The sequence below is a fragment of the Notothenia coriiceps genome, unplaced genomic scaffold (assembly GCF_000735185.1).
Source record: "Notothenia coriiceps isolate Sejong01 unplaced genomic scaffold, NC01 NC01_scaffold00035440, whole genome shotgun sequence".
Classification (NCBI taxonomy): domain Eukaryota; kingdom Metazoa; phylum Chordata; class Actinopteri; order Perciformes; family Nototheniidae; genus Notothenia; species Notothenia coriiceps.
The window spans coordinates 40139-59399 of record NW_011368141.1 but is presented as its reverse complement, the minus strand read 5'-3'; the positions used below and the strand labels follow the sequence as shown (position 1 = coordinate 59399).

Genomic DNA, 19261 nt, shown 5'->3' with positions numbered 1-19261 from the left:
AGATTGACATGACCTTAAGATGTTGCGCAGTGTGCTGTCATGCCCCACCCCAGCAGGTAGGGAAGAGTGAGGGCTTCTGGCTGCCTCAGTCTGCCGGGGCCACATGGGAGGGGCTGTCTGGAGGCACCTCACGCCCACAGAAGAGCACGCTCTACTTTACATGCAAATGAAGCCAAAAGATCCCTCTGTGCCTCTGGACACGATCGTGCAAAACTCTGAAAAGTCAAGACGAACCCTGGCAGCGGTTGATATGTGTGTGCTGAGAAATACACACCGACATGGGGACGCTTGAACAGGAGAAATAGTTCAGAGATTTCCAACAGTGACTTCATTTGAGGTTTTAAGGCATCGACTTACGGAAAGCGCCATGATTCGACCTTGCCATTAGGAGAGATGTTTCAAATGTAGAAAAATTACTATTTGCGCATGTGTCCTTTTGAGCTTGTTTTTGATCATGCATGCATACGAGAAGGCTGGCAGCCCCCCTCCCACTCCCCTGGGTAAACAGATATTACAGCTTTAGTGGTATAAGTAATGCATTTACAAACATATAGCCTGTATCCTCTCATCGGGCCTGATACACTGACAATTATAATGTTTGTTCTCCTCTGATTATTCCATTTACCACCTCACTACCGGATAATCCACTTGCATACATCAGATTGGAACCAGCAGCAGAACGGTTTAGAGTAGACACATCATTTTCACCGGGATGGGGTCTAATTACTTCTGTTTGCCTGGTAGCAACTAATTTTGAGTTATAAGTAGAATTGTGCTCATTAAGTTATTGAAGATGTTTGTTGAAAGAAAGAGCAACCAAGCAGGTTGGAGTAATTCAGCTCAACAGATACCAATATATATCATGTTCATTTTACAATAATTAGAACATGCACTGTGCATATTGAAACTGAATTTAGCATTTAGCAAATGTTAATATTACAGGGACTTAAATGAAACACTGTACTGTAGGGAAATGGTTGACAGGGTAACTATGAAATCCTTAAGTAGTATACTTCCATCGAGTAATGCTTTTTTATTAATAAATATGAAATCAAATGATTCCCTGTATATGTTTAAAATGATTGGTTAAGAATATCCAAAACCTTTTCTGAAAGCAAATGGCACCTTTAGTCCCATTTTTAAATAAAAAGGAAATGCAGTAATGATGACAAATCAGTCAATGTTCCATTCTAAAAATGTAGTGCACCCGGTCTGTACGCCCACATGTGTGAGGGGGTCTGGTGGCGGACCTCCCAGGCAGCAGCGCACCGGCATCAGGCTTTTCTAATGAGACCATAAGAAGCTCAAGTTCTCTGTTGTGCTGCCTGGAACATTACTCTGCATTTGAAATGCACCCAGCGGCCTAGCAGGCGTCTTTTATCGTTGGATGCAGCTGTCCATGCTTTCTGAACACTTACTACTAGCAAGCTTCCCTGACTGCTGCCAGCGGGCAATAAGTGATAGAATCGTTGACAAAAAAATGAATACAAAATAAAAAAAAAGATTATTTACCAGGACAGGAGAGAAACTCTTTAAAGAAAATATTCCCATTAAGTCCAGCAGAAACTTTTGAAAAGAAAATAGTCAATAACTGACTCTATGCCTGGAGAGAGGGAGAGTAGAGTGAGGCATGACAATAAGGGGTAAAGAGAAATATACTGAGAGGGCAATAGAAAGACAAAAGGAGATCAGAGGAAAGGGAAAGCGCAATCTATATGCACACACTTCAGCCTACACCACAAGTAGCACTTTATTCCAGGGGGAGAAGCATCAATCTTGACAGCATATGGCATCTGTGCAAAATCCATTAATTTTTAATATACCGGCCGCTGAAATGAAAAGGTTTCCTGAGACAAGCAATTGTCAGATGTCAGTAGTGTTTTGATAACTTTTTTGATCTCCGTTTTTTTATTTGCATTCATAAAACGGAGCTGTCCACATGCCACCTCAGTTTGGACATGGCTGGAGACTGACATGGAACCATAATCCACAGAATTGCTCGACGTGTGGATGACTTGTGTGTGAAAGGGAGTGCTGACAATGGCCTGAAAATAAGGTTATATGTCTTCTAGCACAAATGTGTATAGGTGTTAACGTAACGTTAGGGCTTCAGTTTTGAAATAACAAAGAAAATAATATATAATTGCGATTATTGCAATTGAATCAATGGAAGGTTTATTTATTTTTTAACATTATTCACCCAACACGGAAGAGGATTAGGGCCACATGATTATTTTTTTTGGGAGGATTTGAAAAAAAAACGTTTTTTTTTTGTTCTGAGAAAAAAGTCAGAATTCTGACTTTAATCTCAGAATTCTGACTTTTTCCTTAGAACAAAAAACATAAACATTTTTGGGAGAAAAAAGTCAGAATTCTGACTTTAAAGTCAGAATTTATTTTCTCCCAAAAAAATAATATTTCTTTTGTTCTGAGAAAAAAGTCAGAATTCTGAGATTAAAGCCAGAATTCTGAATAAAAAAAATGATCCTATTCCGTAACCCAATCATGGAAAAATGTATCAAAATAATATAATAATTACAATCTGGATGTTGCAGTACTCCTTTTTGCAATTGTTATAACATTTCGGTACATTTTGCAGCCCTAATGCACGTTTCATATAACATATTTCTGCATATAGACACAAACACATTTCAAGCCACTGTTTCCTTATCTGCTTATTATCATAACTAACAGACACACACACATTATATTTTTAAGTAGTTACAAGGTTTAAAAGCGCACATTACAAAGGTCTCTACAGAGGAGAGCAGAGAAGTGCTGTAGAGCTCAAATGTTCTCCAGCTGTGAGCCCCTGCTCTGTTAGAGGATAAGATGAGCCCCTCTCATTGAGAGATAAGTACCCAGAGGTCAAACTGTGAACTCAATGAGATCTGTCATACTTTTGTATCCTTGACAATTCCAGAAAGGTCCTCACCCCTCTTAATGCAAATACACGACTGCACTTGAAAAAAAGTACATCCATGTGTTTGCAAAAGTCCTTTTTTTTCTCTTCGACCTACTTCTCTTTGGAGTCATTGAGTCGTGGTGCGCTGGGTGTATTACAAGATATTTATTCATATTCGTAAAATGCCAATTTAAAGTGGCTTGCAAGTGGCCATAGGAGATGAGCGAGATCATGTAAAATCCAATAAGAGCTGCTTTGGAGACAGGTGCAAAGTGGACTAATTAATAGCAATCTAGACTCTGTCCGGGGCAGGCAGTCGGTCGACTGAGACACTCTTAGGTCAGGCAATGAAAAGATAGCAGCTCCAAATTCATTTTCTCGCTGTGGCTCTCCCAAAGGAAGGCTCCCAAGTACACTCACACTTCCTTTAATGCCTTCACTGGGGTGTAATTTATTTTTGCGTTTGCCAGCACATTTAGAAAGTTCATTCCTTCGCTCATGGCTTGTTAATTAGCCTTGTAAAGCCGCCATTAGATCTCCTTGGGCCAGGACCGAGATGAGACTTTTGTCCCAAAACATTAACACACTGCAGGAGGCCTGTAAAACTGCACTCTGCCCGTTTAAGATGTACCAGTGACACCTCTTTGCAAATCAGAAAGATGGAGGGGCGATCAGGGGAAAGTCATGTGAGCCCTGGATGGGCAGTTGTCTCGTTTCATGTTTCACCTTTGCTGCCATGGCCAAGGGGTCAGGCTCATTTCTCTCCAACACCTGTTCAGAGCTGACTTTACAGCTACGCAGGTTGATGGCCGATATCCTGCAAGATGTCTGTCCTTCTGACGGTCTTTGCTAAATCTAGGTGGACAGCATAAGTGGGTGTCTCTGTGGCGATCTCCTCGGGGTTCCTGCCCTGGAGCTCCAAGGGTGGGGGGACAGTAATGAGCAGGAGTAGCAGGCTCAGCTGGTGGGTTTGAGACTTCCTGCTGTGTGAGGCATGACTACAGAAACATAGACTGACACCATCGCTACAAACACCAGCAGTAGAGACAAGGCGGCGAGGCCTTATTGATTATGCAGGTGCTCATTTGTGTGGCCAAGCGGGGAAGCAGGCTCGTGTCTCATTTGAACTTTACAGGAATAGGAACAGGATCCGATTTCCCCGCTGCAAAAAAGGAAGCCCTGGTGCTTTATTTTTAGAACAGCTGCGTCTAATGGGGCCTGGCAGGTACAGGAGGCGTCACATCTGTCGAGGCCCAGGTGACGCTCTCGCCCTCCGCTCCTCGCCCGCTCCCTACCAGTCAAATGACTCGCACTGAAGATCAACAGTGTCATTTCCAATAAACTCGTCTTCCTCTTCCTGCCACTTTCCATCAGTTCTGGCGATGGGTTCTTGCTAGCAGCCATTTCATTCCACAACACGGCGGAATAGGAGATGCATAATGGAAAAGACGTGAAGAAGATGAATGCACTGTCTAATGTCAGGGCACTGGAAAGATTAATAAGGAATATCCAGCTTTCTGGCAGGCCCAACATGTAGTAGTATAAGGAGTATAGGTCTGAACCAGAGCGCCCCCTTCTGGAGCTCAGGAAGTGTGTTGAAGATATTGGTGTGGGGGGGGGGGGGAGCTGCCCTTTAAATGTAATGAGGAGAAACTCTGCGAACTTGTCTTCAATTGACTATCGGTCAAGAAATTGTACTCAGCTCAGATTGAACATCCAACTAGGTTCACATGAACTGAAAATAGTCAAATACCGTAATTTTCGGACTATAAGGCGCACCTGAATATAAGCCGCAGCAGCTAAATTGAATGATGTGTACATATATAAGCCGCACTGGACTATAAGCCGCAGGTGTTTTAATGTTTAATTACCATATGTAAGGGTTCGTGCACAGAGGGGATTGTCGGGAAAGAGATGGCTGTTTGAGGAAGCTCCCATTTATTAACATTTCAACAAACAAGTTGCATATTTGCATAACGTATTCAAGTGTTACCATTTAGTGCAATAGTAGCTACAGAACATGTGCTGTGCTGTGTAAACTGTACTGTATCACATAGCGTTTCAGAAACACAAACTTTTCAACTTTCAAACTTAAACGGTGCGCTCCCAGCGCACGTACCGGCAGTGATCTACAGCAGCGGTTTTCAACCAGTGGTACGGGGACAAACTGTCTCGCTCTCGTAATGTCTGTCTGTCTTGCTCTCGTTCTGTCTCTCGTACCACTCTCGGTTCCACTTTTACTTTTGCGCGCTACCTGTCTCACTCTTTTCCGGCCTCCAGCCCAGGATGGGAGGGAGAGGGCGGGAGAGGGTGGGGCATTTATTTTGATGTGGCTATAGGTTTCCATTTGTTTGAGGCAGCTGTTTCACTTACATTCTCTTTTGTCATCTTTATGTACACTGTTCTCTCCATTTTTTGTTGTGGATACTCTAGGGCTGTTCTTACACCTTCGATGCTGTACGCAGTGTCATGGCTAATGTAACTCCATAGAGTTAAAGGTGGTGGCCGTTAGCTGTAAAAATCCATAGATTAGCCGCACCGTTATATAAGCCGCAGCGTCGAAAAATGGGAAAAAAGGCGCGGCTTATAGTCCGAAAATTACGGTACATTCTCACTTTAAAACTTTTCCATGACTACTTACACTTGAACTTTACGAGAGATGAATTAGACACAATATATCTGTCTCACACTCAGGACGTAGCCCTGATATTCCATTCATTCATGTGTAGCATTGCGCTCAATGGTTTGAAAAGTTCACATGAATGGCCATTAAGAACGAGATGAGCAATAAGCATCTCACAAACTTTTTCTATACACAATGAAGTAACCTAGTCACAATAGTGGGAAGGAGGCCAGTTAAATAAACACAGATCACTCTCCATGCATCACTCTCTTAGCTCCCCTAACCCCAAGTGCTTCTGGGTAATTTGGAGGCTGAAAGCAAAGTAACGGGAATATTAAGTGAAGGAGTTCATATCTCACAATTTGAACGACCTACTGTAAATATTTGCCATTCATTCAAGCCATGATAACTAGGCCTTGTAACTTTCACGAGTATTATGTTCTGCTGTAATGCTTTCTGCAAACAACCATCACTATCACTTGGTTGTGAAAACCATAGGTCACGGTCACAGTTATTGTGGATATTTGTCTCAAAGAAAGCATCTTATTTTCTATTTAACTTGTGAACAGTTGTATAGAATTCGGCAGTGGGTGCACAAGATAACAGGAATATATGTGTTCTTCTGAAATGTGAATCCAGCTCAGTTTTAGTCTGGCTTTGTTGAAGTTTGATGGATTTGCAAACATTTGGCTGATAATTATCAACTTTACACAGAAAAGCTTCATCTGTTACTTCCTGGCGACCAACACTTGGCTATGCGCAAAATCGTGTTTGTTAATTGTACTACTTAGTCATTTACACACTTTTTCTTAAGTATTTGTTTCTCGATTTCAGTTTTAAATAAGCCCTTTTACTAAGGAAATGTGATTTCCTTAAGTTTGTCTCTATACAACCTACTCTACAAGCTGTCATGAACCAGCATTTGGGCGTAATATTTAACCCAATTCATGGTAGAATTTACCCAGGGCTGTAATTAATTTGACCCAGCATTTGGATTAAATGTATAACCCATCTGCTGGGTTAAAATACACAACCCATTTCGTTGGGTCAAATTAACTACTGCTGGGTTGGTCCAATATTGATCCTGGCGTTGGGTTAAAAAACGACCCAAATGGGGTTGTTTTTAACCCAGCATTTTTTAGTGTGTAAAGTGGAAATGGATGACAGAGTTTATGAAGAACCAGAACACGCTGGCTGTTTTCAACTTTTCCCGAGTTTCTCATTGCATAGATTGTACTGCTCAGTTACCCTTGCTTGTTATGATTCCTACTCCTTTAGTGATGAGAACATGTTATACATTGTTCTTGTTCCATGTTCTCTTTAAACTAAGTGACTAAAGCATCCGGTCGATCTAACAATTTCACTTCCTGCGCAAAAACATCTCCGCTGTTTTTTTCCCCTTTTACATGCGCTCAAAACATCTTCTGTATCAAACGTCACCGCGGCAGACTTGAATAGCTCCCTGAAAACAGGAATACATCTCTCTCATACCAGGGTGGGGTGGCACACCACACAACAGTACGATCAACAACAAAAACAACAACAACAACAACAGCAGCGTATTCTCTACACAGCAGACTGCTGATAAAAGGTGGTGGTGGTGGTTTGAGTTCAAGTTCCTCTCAGCTCAGCAGAACGGTTCCATCAGCTGTAGCATGTGTCTGTTCTCTCCTCTCTTCCACCCTCCCTCCCTCCCTCCTTCCTCCCCCCTCTTCCTCCCCCTCCCTCTCTTCCCATCCAGAAGACAGGAAGCTGTTTGTGGGAATGCTCGGCAAGCAGCAGAGCGAGGAGGACGTCCGGCGGCTGTTCGAGACCTTCGGCCAGATCGAGGAGTGCACCGTCCTGCGAGGGCCTGATGGGGCCAGTAAGGGTCAGAGCCCACACACCTCCCACTCTTTTTTCCCTGTCTGTCCCTCTGAATCTCTCCGTCTGTCTCTCTGTCTGTCCCTCTAAATCTCTCCGTCTGTCTGTCTGTCTGTCTGTCTGTCTGTCTGTCTGTCTGTCTGTCTGTCTGTCTGTCTGTCTGTCTGTCTGTCTGTCTGTCTGTCTGTCTGTCTGTCTGTCTGTCTGTCTGTCTGTCTGTCTCTCTGTCTGTCCGTACATATGCTGCCTCTCTTTCTACTCTTTCTTAGAACCCATACTTCTTCATCTCATCGGCATTGTCTGCATTTCACTCTGCTCTTCTGAATAGCCCGTCCTCCCCGTTAGCTATTGAGTTTTTCCACCACCTCTTATGTGTCTCGTCTGCATTTCTTTCATAGCTCATTGTCACCGTGCTCCGACACCTCCTCCCCTCCCACTTTCCTTTTCTCACTCCTCTATGTATTTCCCTTCGCTTTTATTTCTCACTCTACTTTTACTTTATCTCGCCTTTTTCTTCTTTCCCCTCCCAAACCTTTTCTTGTGTTGTCCCTTCATCACGGCCGCTCTTCTCACCCTGGGCTTCTAGTAAAAAAATAAATAATCAAACAACACCTCGTCTTTCAGAACCCCTCTCTTCCCCCCACCACCTCCTCCTCCTTCTTCTTCCTGTTATCTGTAAAGTGAAGGGGTGTAATCATGTTTGTTTCCCACATTCCCGTTATCCCTCCCCAGAGACCCCATTGGACGATAATGTCCTACTGTAAATAAAGCAGCCGTGCTCCGCGTTTCGCTGCTGTCACTCACCGTGCGGCAGATTGGACCGCATTCAGGAACAGCTTACACATTCATGTCCGTCGCTTATGTGCTATTTAGTTATTAGAGCGTGGTCAAATTAAAGATGGATGTGCGATGCAGGTGGGATTGTTCCGAGAGAACGAGAGGGTCCCCAATCAGCCTATGATGGATCTCTGACTCACAGCCACATTTGAAGTGATAACGCCGGTGATATTGCTCAGAACTTCTACCTCCCTTTTCTCTCTCTGTTGACTGTGATTTATTCTCCTATATGAGGCAACTGGATGTGTGAAACAGATATGTGGGAAGGCAAGGGAGAAGGGTTGATAATTCGCTAGCCGTCTGAGTTTATCAAAGAGAAAGACTGGCTATACTGAACCACACGCATATCTGTGTCTACATCTGTTCCTCTCACTGTTAATCCCGGGTCTACTGCTCTGCGTCGCCCCATCGGCCCACTACCTCTCTTTCTCCGTGGCTTGTTTCCTCTTTTGCTGTCTCTCCGGCTCCCTCTCTTCCTGTCTGCTCAGATGCCTCAAGCTGATTGACAAGCACATGGAATGAAATAAGGCCGCTGCTGCTGCTGTGTCAAACAGGAACTAGTTTTCTCCCTTATTCGCGCTTGCATTCCTTTTCACCCTCCTGCACCCCGCACCTCATCTCTATCTCCGCTCTTCACATGCCATACGTTTCCTGTGTTAGTATTTGTCTCTGAATTATAAGTGGCTTGATCATTCACCTATTCTTCAAGTTTTCACTGCTAGGAAATGGGAAAATGTAGAGCAGTGTTAAGTATGAATGCTACCACCAGACAAAGGTCTCATAGGTATCTGGTCCTATCACTCACTGAGCAACAGTCCTACGCAATCATTACGGGATGTTACGGCAAATTATTTTGCCAGCCGCCTCGCCTGGGATGAGGTTCCTGTAATTTGAATGAGACAGACCTTGAAATTGACAGTGCTATCTGTTCCATGATGGAGGCTTTGTCCCCTGTTGATGTAAATGTATGCTACTCAGAAGCTTTTCAGCACCCCTCTTCACCCAATAAAAAGGCCGAGAAGTTTAACATCCATCTCTCTATGGCGCTGCTCCTCAAAGTACTTTCAAAGTGCAACACTTGCTTCCAGAGTTGAATAGAGCCCTGAATTGTCAGGAAAATAGAGAGATGGCTTTTAGGTCTATAATTAAGTTGTGTTATAAATGTCACCCATCCAGCGGGATGGAATTCATGCATACATATTATTACCCCGGGAATTCAAAAGGCAGCGCAGATCCTCTCGGTTGAAAGCATTACAATCTCTCTTTTTCCTTTTCCCCCCAACTCATTCTGAGCTATCAAATTCAAAAACTCAAATGTGCACTATAATTTATGAGGCTGTAGAGCAATTCTTTGGAGATGTTTTGCTCTGTGTCCCTTCACTTTTTTTTTTTCTAGGTCAGGAAAAGGGAGGATCCAGCCTTGAATTTCTAGTGTGACATTGTATGTTTGACATTACTTTGCCATTGATGGTGTTTGCCAAGCCCTGCAGTTTAGTCTTTCTGGTTGGGCTTTTGCTGCTGGGGTCACTGGGATTTTGGCACACTATCTGATAGCCTTGTTAGGGAACCAATAACAAGTTATCTTGCCTTGAAAAACAAAAAGGCTTGTGCAGAAACAAACTGCCTCTTATTATTTCAACTACAAAGGTTAAATGTGTTTGTTCCTTCAAAGACAGACTCACAGTCAAATGGCACGCAGTGGGCTGACGCATTTCAGTTGGACAAATGAAGACCTTTCCAGCCTGTACCCAGAGGGGCGTTCAAGCGAAGTAAAAGGGTGCTAGAGCGCTGTGACAGAATCAAAGGCTTCTTTGACTTATCTGTTTGCCTCTGTAGATCTATACAGCTTTGAGGACATTTGACAGTACAGGAAACACATGGCCTTTACTATTTACCACATGTCTCATTTATTATATGGCTGGAATGTGAACAGAGCCTCAGGTAAAGGGGGATATTGTTCTCCATCGTGCACACACTGCATGTCTTGCAGTTCAATCTTTTTGATTTTGTTGGGGAAATTATTTGTTTCTTTGTCTGAGAAACAAAGCTGACTCTTGAAGTGAATGACCAGACACAGACCATCCTCAGGGCCTACATTCCAGTGTTTAAACCAAATATAACGACTCCTTTGGGAATGTCAAACGCATGAATGTATATGAACACATGTAACCGTTTTTTAAATAGGTCACAGCAGTCCTCAAGTAACCAGGGATTTAACTCAGTAAAAAGCCTGTCTAGTTATCAGAAACAGGTGCGACTCCATTGATGAAAAGAGGGCAGACTTTATTAATTAGATATCTCTTGACTTAACACATGAGCTACCTGAAGGCAAGGATAAGAATAGGACATAACAGAATATCTTATTCAGTCTATGACCACCATAAAGCTCAGAGAAATAGCTCCTGGTTAATTTAATGGCTTTTACAAAATTACCACATTTCAGTTCCACTGTATTTCACTTCTCCTTATGTTGTCGTAGTTCAGTGCCTGTCCTTGCCTACACACTGATACACTATGCAATCATGTGGTTAGAATATGTAACCTTTCAAAAAAAACATGGTGCATTTTTATCGTCTACTTGAATAATTTGAAATGTTAATGCGATGAGGCGCCAGAACACCCATTCCTTGTCTTCCGGCCAACTTTTTATGTTGACTTTCCTTTTGTGCATAACTACACAACAGATTTGAGATGATTTGAATGCCCCTTGAGCAAAGCCCCCCCCCCCCCCCCTCCTTCCCCACCCTCCATCTGAAATGTTATGCGAGCAAAGATTCGGTTAGATTATAATACTATGCCTTTGTCATCATAATCTCTTTTATGAGTGACTGCACACAAATCACAATGTGTAAATATTAAACAGATTAATAATCACAAACAAGTCCGGATAGTAAACGCCTTGGCTCCATGCTCCGAAGTGGAGGGGCTGGATTTAGAAAATGGGCGAGGGACAGGATGTTCTACGCAGCTAATGCCTTGACTACAATTAGACTGATTTATTCAGAGTTATGCGCTCAACACACAAATGGCGGAATATATTTACAAACCAGATAACAAGAAAACAACGGTAATGAATTGTGTTTTTTCCCCCATATATTCAAGGCTATCTCCCTGATGTTGTGCCCCTCCCTTCTATTTCTCTCGTTTTCTGTGTACAGGATGCGCCTTTGTCAAGTTCTCCAGCCACGCAGAAGCGCAGGCCGCCATCAACAGCTTGCATGGTGGACAGACTATGCCTGTAAGTAACTACTTGCATTCATATAAGACATGTTCTAATAACATCATTTGGTTTATTTTAGATGCAAGCAAAGTGACTTGATATGGAGAGCCATAAAGGAAGTTTTGCGAGTTATTTGTCAACTCTTGGATTTCTATATTGCTATCCATGTTCCCCATGGTCCCACTTTTATAAAATGTTTGAGGTAGACTTGGAAAACATTACATTACTAGAATGAGGGCAGATAAGCTCACCCCCATCATTACATTACATGTTAGACACTTTTATCCAAAGCGGCTTACATACTCAAACTGTGGGCAAGCCGCAGGAGCAATTTGGGGTGAAGTGTCTTGCCCAGGGACACAATGACATGCTGACTGCAGTCACGTGCAGTGGGGTTTGAACCTGTGCTCCCCTGACCCGAACATCAACGCACTAGTCCACTGCGCCACAGCCTCCGGAAAAGTTTACAAAAAGAGTTTGATAGACTTTTTATCAGTTTTTTGCCCTGCCAAAAAATACACACAGGCCAAGCCTACACAAAAATGTGTAGCCAACATTTATTTGGCCCCTGGAGGATAAGGCCTTTTCAAAAAGAAATATTAAATGTATTTTTTATGTATTTATTTGAGCCTCTATATATATAAAACGCACACACACACACACACACACACACACACACACACACACACACACACACACACACACACACACACACACGTATATAGATATATTTATATACTGTATGCTGTATAGGCATACCACAGTGACGCTTATTTTTCAAAGCAATTCATTCACAGTCTCACATACGTTCTTGCTGTGTGTTATCACACACAAAAGATTTCCACAGTCAGCAGCTGCCACCTTACAGCGCACAGCTGCATACTCTGTATCTGTCTTTTCACTCAATATCCATTTCCCTCTTCTGCTATTCAGACACCTTTTCAGCAGGCAGACAGAGAGTGTTTACAATCGCAGCCTTATAGAGATACGATTTCTATGAACTGCACATTAATCCATGGGGATGTTCTCAGGAGACATTGTTACACATATATGTTATGAATATGATAATGATGATTTTTTATTTGTCAAGTTAAAACTGAAGTCATGGCTTAATGGACACAGAAATGAAATAACTATATGGTGCAAGCTAGAATTAATTGATACTGGAGATGTTGGTTTTGGTGCTGCAACATGTCTTTTTATATCATGATTTAATAGCACATAATTCCTTTTATAAAAAATTGTTTGAAATAGAAACAGCGTTTGAATTCGAAAAATTTGACTATAATTTGCTTATTTTTTACAATTAGCCATTTTTAATATGTCATGCCAGAGCATTCCTAATAATCTTTTGAAAAAAACTCCAAGCACCTTGGCTTATCAGGTTGCTTTAGCTTATGTGTTAGCTAACGTTGCCCTGCTAACATGTCCAAATAGATAGAGCTTCCCGTTGGACAAACTTTTCTGGCCATCTATTGACTATTCTGGCTTAATTCAGTCAGATGAGGAAAATGAATAAAAGTATAGTCAAAGTAAGTTAAACCATCGATTAAAGCAAATAACTGTATTACAGTATGGTATTCCTTACAATATTCTTTAAAAACTGACTTAAAAAAATAATAAATCTAACCCTAATATATGTTAAGCAGACTGTCTATAAGCTAAAATTAGTCAAACAGAAGACCTCTTTATCCAAAAAGTGTTAATAAGGGACTGTGATACAAGAAAAACTGTTTAGGGAAAATCCACTCTGGAAGATAACAGTAAATCATTGTAACAAAGCAAGACAACATTGTTTGATCTCAAGAAGAACCAACTAAAGCATAGATAACTATTTTCTGATTCTCAACACAAACAACAAAAATGTCTCTGCATTTAGAAATGTACCTCTGTGAAAAGTTAATAGCTTGAATTTAGCTTGAAAGGTTTTGCATTGGGAGACAATGTGTCAACTTCATGGGGAAGCAATATCTTTGAGGTAGAAAGCCAAAAAGTCTAATTTATGAATTGGTTTATTTAACCTGTGACACTTTGGGCGGTGAAGGCAATCTAAGAAAATGGCTACAAAGGCATTGCTTGAATTCTGTTCACCTAGATATAAATGCAAGTCATCAGCATAACAGTATTACATTTTTTGTTTTATTTATGCTCGTTCCCGATCTATTACTTTGTGAATACATTACATGTAAAACAAAATTAGACTTGGATTGAAAACCCACAATTTTAACAAGACCGAGATGAAGGGTGGATAGTGGATCACATTTATTTTAGAAGGGAGTACAGCCAGTGAAAAAATATGCATCTTTAAAAAACAAATCAAACCCATAGCAAGAGGCTTTAGATCAGAGATAACATACAGGCTGCTGAATGTACTGTAATGTGAAGAGTGTCTAAAATGCTTTCCACGTGGCGGCCTGCTTCAGCATCATGGTAGAAATTACCAAAAAAAACACCTCATTACAGCAAAATCATGAACAGTGACAGGTTGGCCCCTGTCAGGGGGTTACACTTTGTTAAAGAATATCAAATGCTTAAAACGCTTGAACACATCAAGAAAGGCAGTGACTAGAAAGTGAGGTTAACAAGTAAGTCAATAACTTGGAAAGCACCCTCGAGTTGGGATGGATCTTCAAAATGAGGTCATTCTGAGCTCATTTTGCTTCCTTAACTGCGTCCTGTATGAAGTCTTTCATAATGTTGTTTGACATTTGCAGTTTCTCAGGCTCCCATTAACTTTTAGCTTGTAAGCTACCCAAGAGAGGGGTATTCATTTTGATATGTTGTGCAATAATGTTAGGCTGTAAATAATGGAAGTGTTGCTTCGTAGCCTGCATAGTTCAGTGGTTTGTTTTCATGGCTCTGGTGAGATCACCTAGCCATTACACAGAATCACACAGCATGTTTACATGTACTTTATTGTGAAAACAAGACCTCAAATGCAATGCAAGAGAGTGGTGCAATAATTACTGAGGCAATTCATGGGCACTACAGAATAGATATTGATCCAAATGGGCTTTCCAGTAGGATGGACAAAGGTTTTTAAGGAAATGTGGAGAGTAGGTTTTCGTGTTTGGTTTAGAGTTATGAGTTGCTTAGTTGAAAAATGAGGCCACAAAACATGTTACTCTTGTCAAGCTGAAATTAATTAGGAATTGGATATACTTCTGTCAGGCTTGAAGAAGGCTACCAAAAAGGCTTAAGTAAAATAAATCACGAGTTGCGAAGTGTCTTCCTGCCAGAGCTGCATGTGTGCTGAGTGCTGCACAGCTGGACACACACACAAGCAAACACTCTTTCTGGCAGACATCCACACCTTCACACACTTCACTGATGTTTCGCAATAAATATTTACGGACGCATCCTGGCAGCCAGATAGTGTCCTGGAAGCCAGATGTAATTTACACATTTGATGCCGCCTCATTTTGCATTACATTGAAGTAGTGAGGGTGTAAAATAAGTGGTAAAGTCAGTCTAACTGCGTTGTTGAGCATAGAAAACTTTATTCAGAAATCCACAAGGGTCAAAATCGTAGCGGGCCACGAGCCAAAGAATAATCATGTTCCAGACGAATCGCGCGTACTTATGGCAGGCCTCTTACCGAAATTTGATTATAATCGAGATATTTACCTTGTACTCAAAATATCTTGTTGACTCAATCAACGGAATATGTTTACATCGAGGGGATTTACATAATTGGATTTCTCTGGAGTGCTTTCTTGTACAGATCAACATTTGGCTCATGTGGACTGCTTTCGCACATTACGCGTATGTTTGTGTTGCCGCAGCCTAGGCACAGTTTCATTAGGTGGAGCCACCTGAGGTCTGCTGCAGATGATCTGTCCAAAGCAACATATGGACCCCCTAACAGACCTGAAGCGTATCAAGAGCGATCTAGAAGTTCATTCATAATCTATATTATCCATATCTCTCTCCCTCTATCCCTGCACCTGTTATCCTCCTCGTCACAAATCCAACTTCCTCTCAGATTAATAGGCAAGGTGGCCATTAGTATCCAACTAAGGCTTTGGTACCGATGGGGGATGCAGTTAATTTGGATAATATCACTGCCACATGTCGTCAACAACAGACTAACAGGAGGCAGGATTCAGAGAGTGGGCTGCTCCTCTCTCTGCCTGCTGCCAGCTGTGAGGTCTGGATGAACCTTGAACAAAGAGTTGTCTCTCGCTCCCTCTCCGTCTCTCTCTCCCTCTTAATGTTCTCACTCCGGCATCTGTGTTACCTGGCACACGCACACATGCCATAAATAATACCTGCACCAAAATACGCTGGCCCAAATTGAAAGGCTTTAATGAAGCTTAAGGGCAAGGGGTGCCACCAAAGGGCACACGCTGATAGATCAGGTCACCGCTTTAATTGATGTTTAGTGCAGATTGCAGGTGCTTCCAAAATTAACTTAAGAGCTGATTGGGCACCGAACAGGCGCTCTCCATTGGTTCGTGTGTTGAATTACAGTATGTCTGCAGAGGCACAGGTGGCAAAACTTCAAATGGCAGAGCCGGGGGCAGGCAGACAGCACCCAGCAAATTGCAGACATTGTCATGTTCGGTGTCACAGCGTGGCTGACAGGGCCTGTGGAGCTCGCTGGTGTTGGCAGCAGCAAGAGCGTGCATGTGTGATACTATAGTTCTGGATTAATGAGAGATAAGACTTAGCCAGAGAGCATTGTCATTGTAACACACAATTCATCAAATGCCAAATAACACTACTGTAAAATCTCAGCAGGCTTGTAGCTGACAAACACGGAGTTTGTTTTTTTCCCACTCCTTACATTTTGTGGTGGAAACTGTTGCAGCACAGAAACCAAGAGTGATGTCTTTTGGCGTGATGCAGTGTGCTCGGCGGCAGCAGCTGTATGTGGTGGACAGCGAGTCCAGACTTAGACAGTATCACCCAGTGCTAATGAGAGACAGTCCTCCCATGAGGCTAGCAGAGATGTAGCAAGGTTCAGAGAGTTGAATAGGAAGTCTGCGGGGGGTTCATCCAATTACCAAACAAACTTGCTATGGTGTTTTCAATTAATTTCTTACAGATTTTCAATTAGCACTTTTAGAGTCTATAAGTGTAGAAACACAACTTTGGGAGTTGTCATTCAGTAGCTGTTACATGTTTGCCGAATGTGAAAGAAAGCCTGTTCTTATAACATTCTTTGCTAATCATTAGTATGCTGTGAGAAAAGACAGTTTTCTCTCCAATGAGTGTGGCGTGGTATTATTTCTCTGTAAGCCCCTGTAGAAATTGGAAAATGAGTGTCTGTTTACCTGTTAGTACACACTTAACACCGGCGCCTTTGTATCACAGTAATGCAGAGATAAAGGCAGAATGCCATTTCACCGGTGCCGTCAAGTTCTAAGCCCTCAATTACCGTCGTGTATTTCTCCATCTACACATTGCACAGGCCTATACAGAATCCAATATGAGAGATTTTCACAAGTCAAGTGTGTTGTTCAAGAAATTAGATTAGTTTTCGAACCTGTGACAAATTCCTTAGTTGTACCTGTCAAAAGTGAAGGCTCCCTGTTGGCCCTCATCAAATTCAGCAAATTCATTTTCTCTCCAGGTAGGGAGTCACGCCGGTTGGAGGTTATTATTCTGTTTGTTTGTCAGCTTGTGATTTTATGCTACCAGCGAGGAGTGGCTGCTTTGCATCCAGCGCCTGTTGTCTCCCTCCACCTGTTCCTTCATTATCTGGACACATATTACTCTTTCTTTTCGTGGATAGAAACGTCTGATCCGTGAGGGAGTTCAAACTATAATCTGCTTTTTTCTGATTAGACCCTGGATATAGTCAGATATTCAATTATCCTGTTCAGGGTTGAGGATGAGTGCATTTTCTTTTTTTAGTGGGGGGTATTTTGGCTTTTATGCTAAGAAACTCAAAAAATGCAAGGCTCTGACATGAGTGGCACTGCACGCAACACCTGCAGAGGCTGTTGTGGTGCTTTAATGCTGCTGCCAGGTCTGTTCAGTGTACAGACTGCAGACTGGGTCTCCTCCCGTCGTCTGCAGCAGAGCGCTCTGCTGGGAGGAGGCACACCAGGCCAGCCTCGCTTCATTTTGAGTCACGGTGCAGTGGGTACAGGCAGCCTCGGGCTTTCACAGTCCCGATGCTCCAATGCATTCTTCATGAGGAATTAAATGAATGTAAGAATACACACACACAAGGTAGAAAATGAATGTGATCTAAATGCCAGGCCCACATGCTGCGAGCAGGCTTAAGCAACAACGCTAGAGGAGGATGTTTGCTCAGTGCGAGCCTCATTAAATCCAACAGCCCAGTCCCTTCCACTGGCCACGCAAAGTTGAGAAAGAACGAGAGAAAGAGGTCGGGAGGTGGGATGAAATAAAATAAGAAAGGGAGAAATTGTGCCGTTCACGCCGCCACGTCGGGGTATTGATTTAGCTAATTGAAATGGCATCGAGGGAGAAACACCAGATGGGTCTCCTCTGGCCTGAGGTGGGGTGCTGGCTGCCTCTGATAGAATCCCATCTGAGACGCACTGTCCCTGGGGTCCATGCTGATGCCTCCCTTCATTTCCCAGCCTCTTCCCCACAGTTATCTATGCCCAACACATTCTCTTGGTTGTGTTAATAGAATGTTTTAAAGTCACTTTCCACACGGGTTAATCGAATAGTTTACTTGCAAAGCCTCTGAACAAGAACTTGTTTGCGTTTTGCATTTAGAAAAGGATTTGTTTTGTCTTTGTTTATAGTGAAGAAATAGATAAAACAAAAACAGTAGCTGAGAGAAGGATCAGACTGATGTTAAAGTAGAGTAGGACATAATGTTGGCAGGATGAATACTGTATATAATATTATGTAAGTTCTGCTGCAAGGCAAGGCAAGTTTATTTATATAGCACCTTTCAACACAAGGCAATTCAAGGTGCTTTACAAAAATGAAAGACATTCAGAAAAAGGCATTTAAAAACAGTCATTAAAAAGCAAAGATAAAAAATATACATTAAAAAAAAAAAAATACATGAATAAAAAGCTGAGCTGCAGCAGTCATGACTAACACAACTCTAAAGTATGTGACAGGATTGGCACTGCCCTCTCAACGACACTATTTATTAGCAGGAATTGTTTAAAATGTCATGAAGCGCTTTGAAAACAGGACACACTTAGTGTAGAAATGACTGTGAAATGGCATGAAGTTAGGCTGTGAAACAGTCAGACTGTGTGTGTTCAGTGGCTGCATACACTCTCACTGTGCAGCTTCCATATTCAGCTTCACAGGGCTCAGCATAAGTGTGGCTCCTACAAGTAGCAGTTGACCTGTAGCCTCCTAGCTTTGTCAATTTAAATTTGTTATGAGACAGCAAAAAACAGGCGTGTGCAGCATCACACTTCTTAGCCTCGTCTTCTCACCTGGGCCCTGCACTCATATTTCCAACTCCTACACCCACAGTAAATATGGAAATCTAAATCAAAGCCTGAATTTGTTCTGACCCTGTCAGGATGAGACATTTTGTGAAAGATGAATCCAAGTTGTGATTATGGAGTCCTTTTCTCCCTGTGTCTTTGCTTTTATGATCTTACTAATCATATCCTGACTGCCCCCTGGCTGCCTGTGTCCTTCTGTCCTGGTGGTGCTCAGTGCTCTTTCCCAGCATGCATTGCCTGTAATTAAATAGGAGCCTGGTCCTCTTGACAGTCTCTGTGGCTGCTTTCTCTGCCTGGCAGCCTCTTCATCCTCATCCTCATCCTCTCTCTCTCTCTCTCTCTCTCTCTCTCTCTCTCTCTCTCTCTCTCTCTCTCTCTCTCTCTCTCTCTCTCTCTCTCTCTCTCTCTCT

General features: G+C 42.3%; 1 protein-coding gene across 4 annotated transcripts in view; it reads left to right on the top strand.

Moving 5' to 3' along the window:
* celf6 (CUGBP Elav-like family member 6) overlaps positions 1–19261 on the top strand; it is a 162687-nt gene that overhangs the window by 116660 nt on the left and 26766 nt on the right. For 3 of the 4 annotated variants that reach the window (XM_010791354.1, XM_010791353.1, XM_010791351.1), the window contains exons 4-5: positions 7270–7398; positions 11387–11466. In XM_010791354.1, coding sequence (XP_010789656.1) covers positions 7270–7398; positions 11387–11466 — 209 coding nt within the window. The remainder of the gene's footprint in view (positions 1–7269; positions 7399–11386; positions 11467–19261) is intronic. The other variant, XM_010791352.1, reaches the window with a different exon arrangement.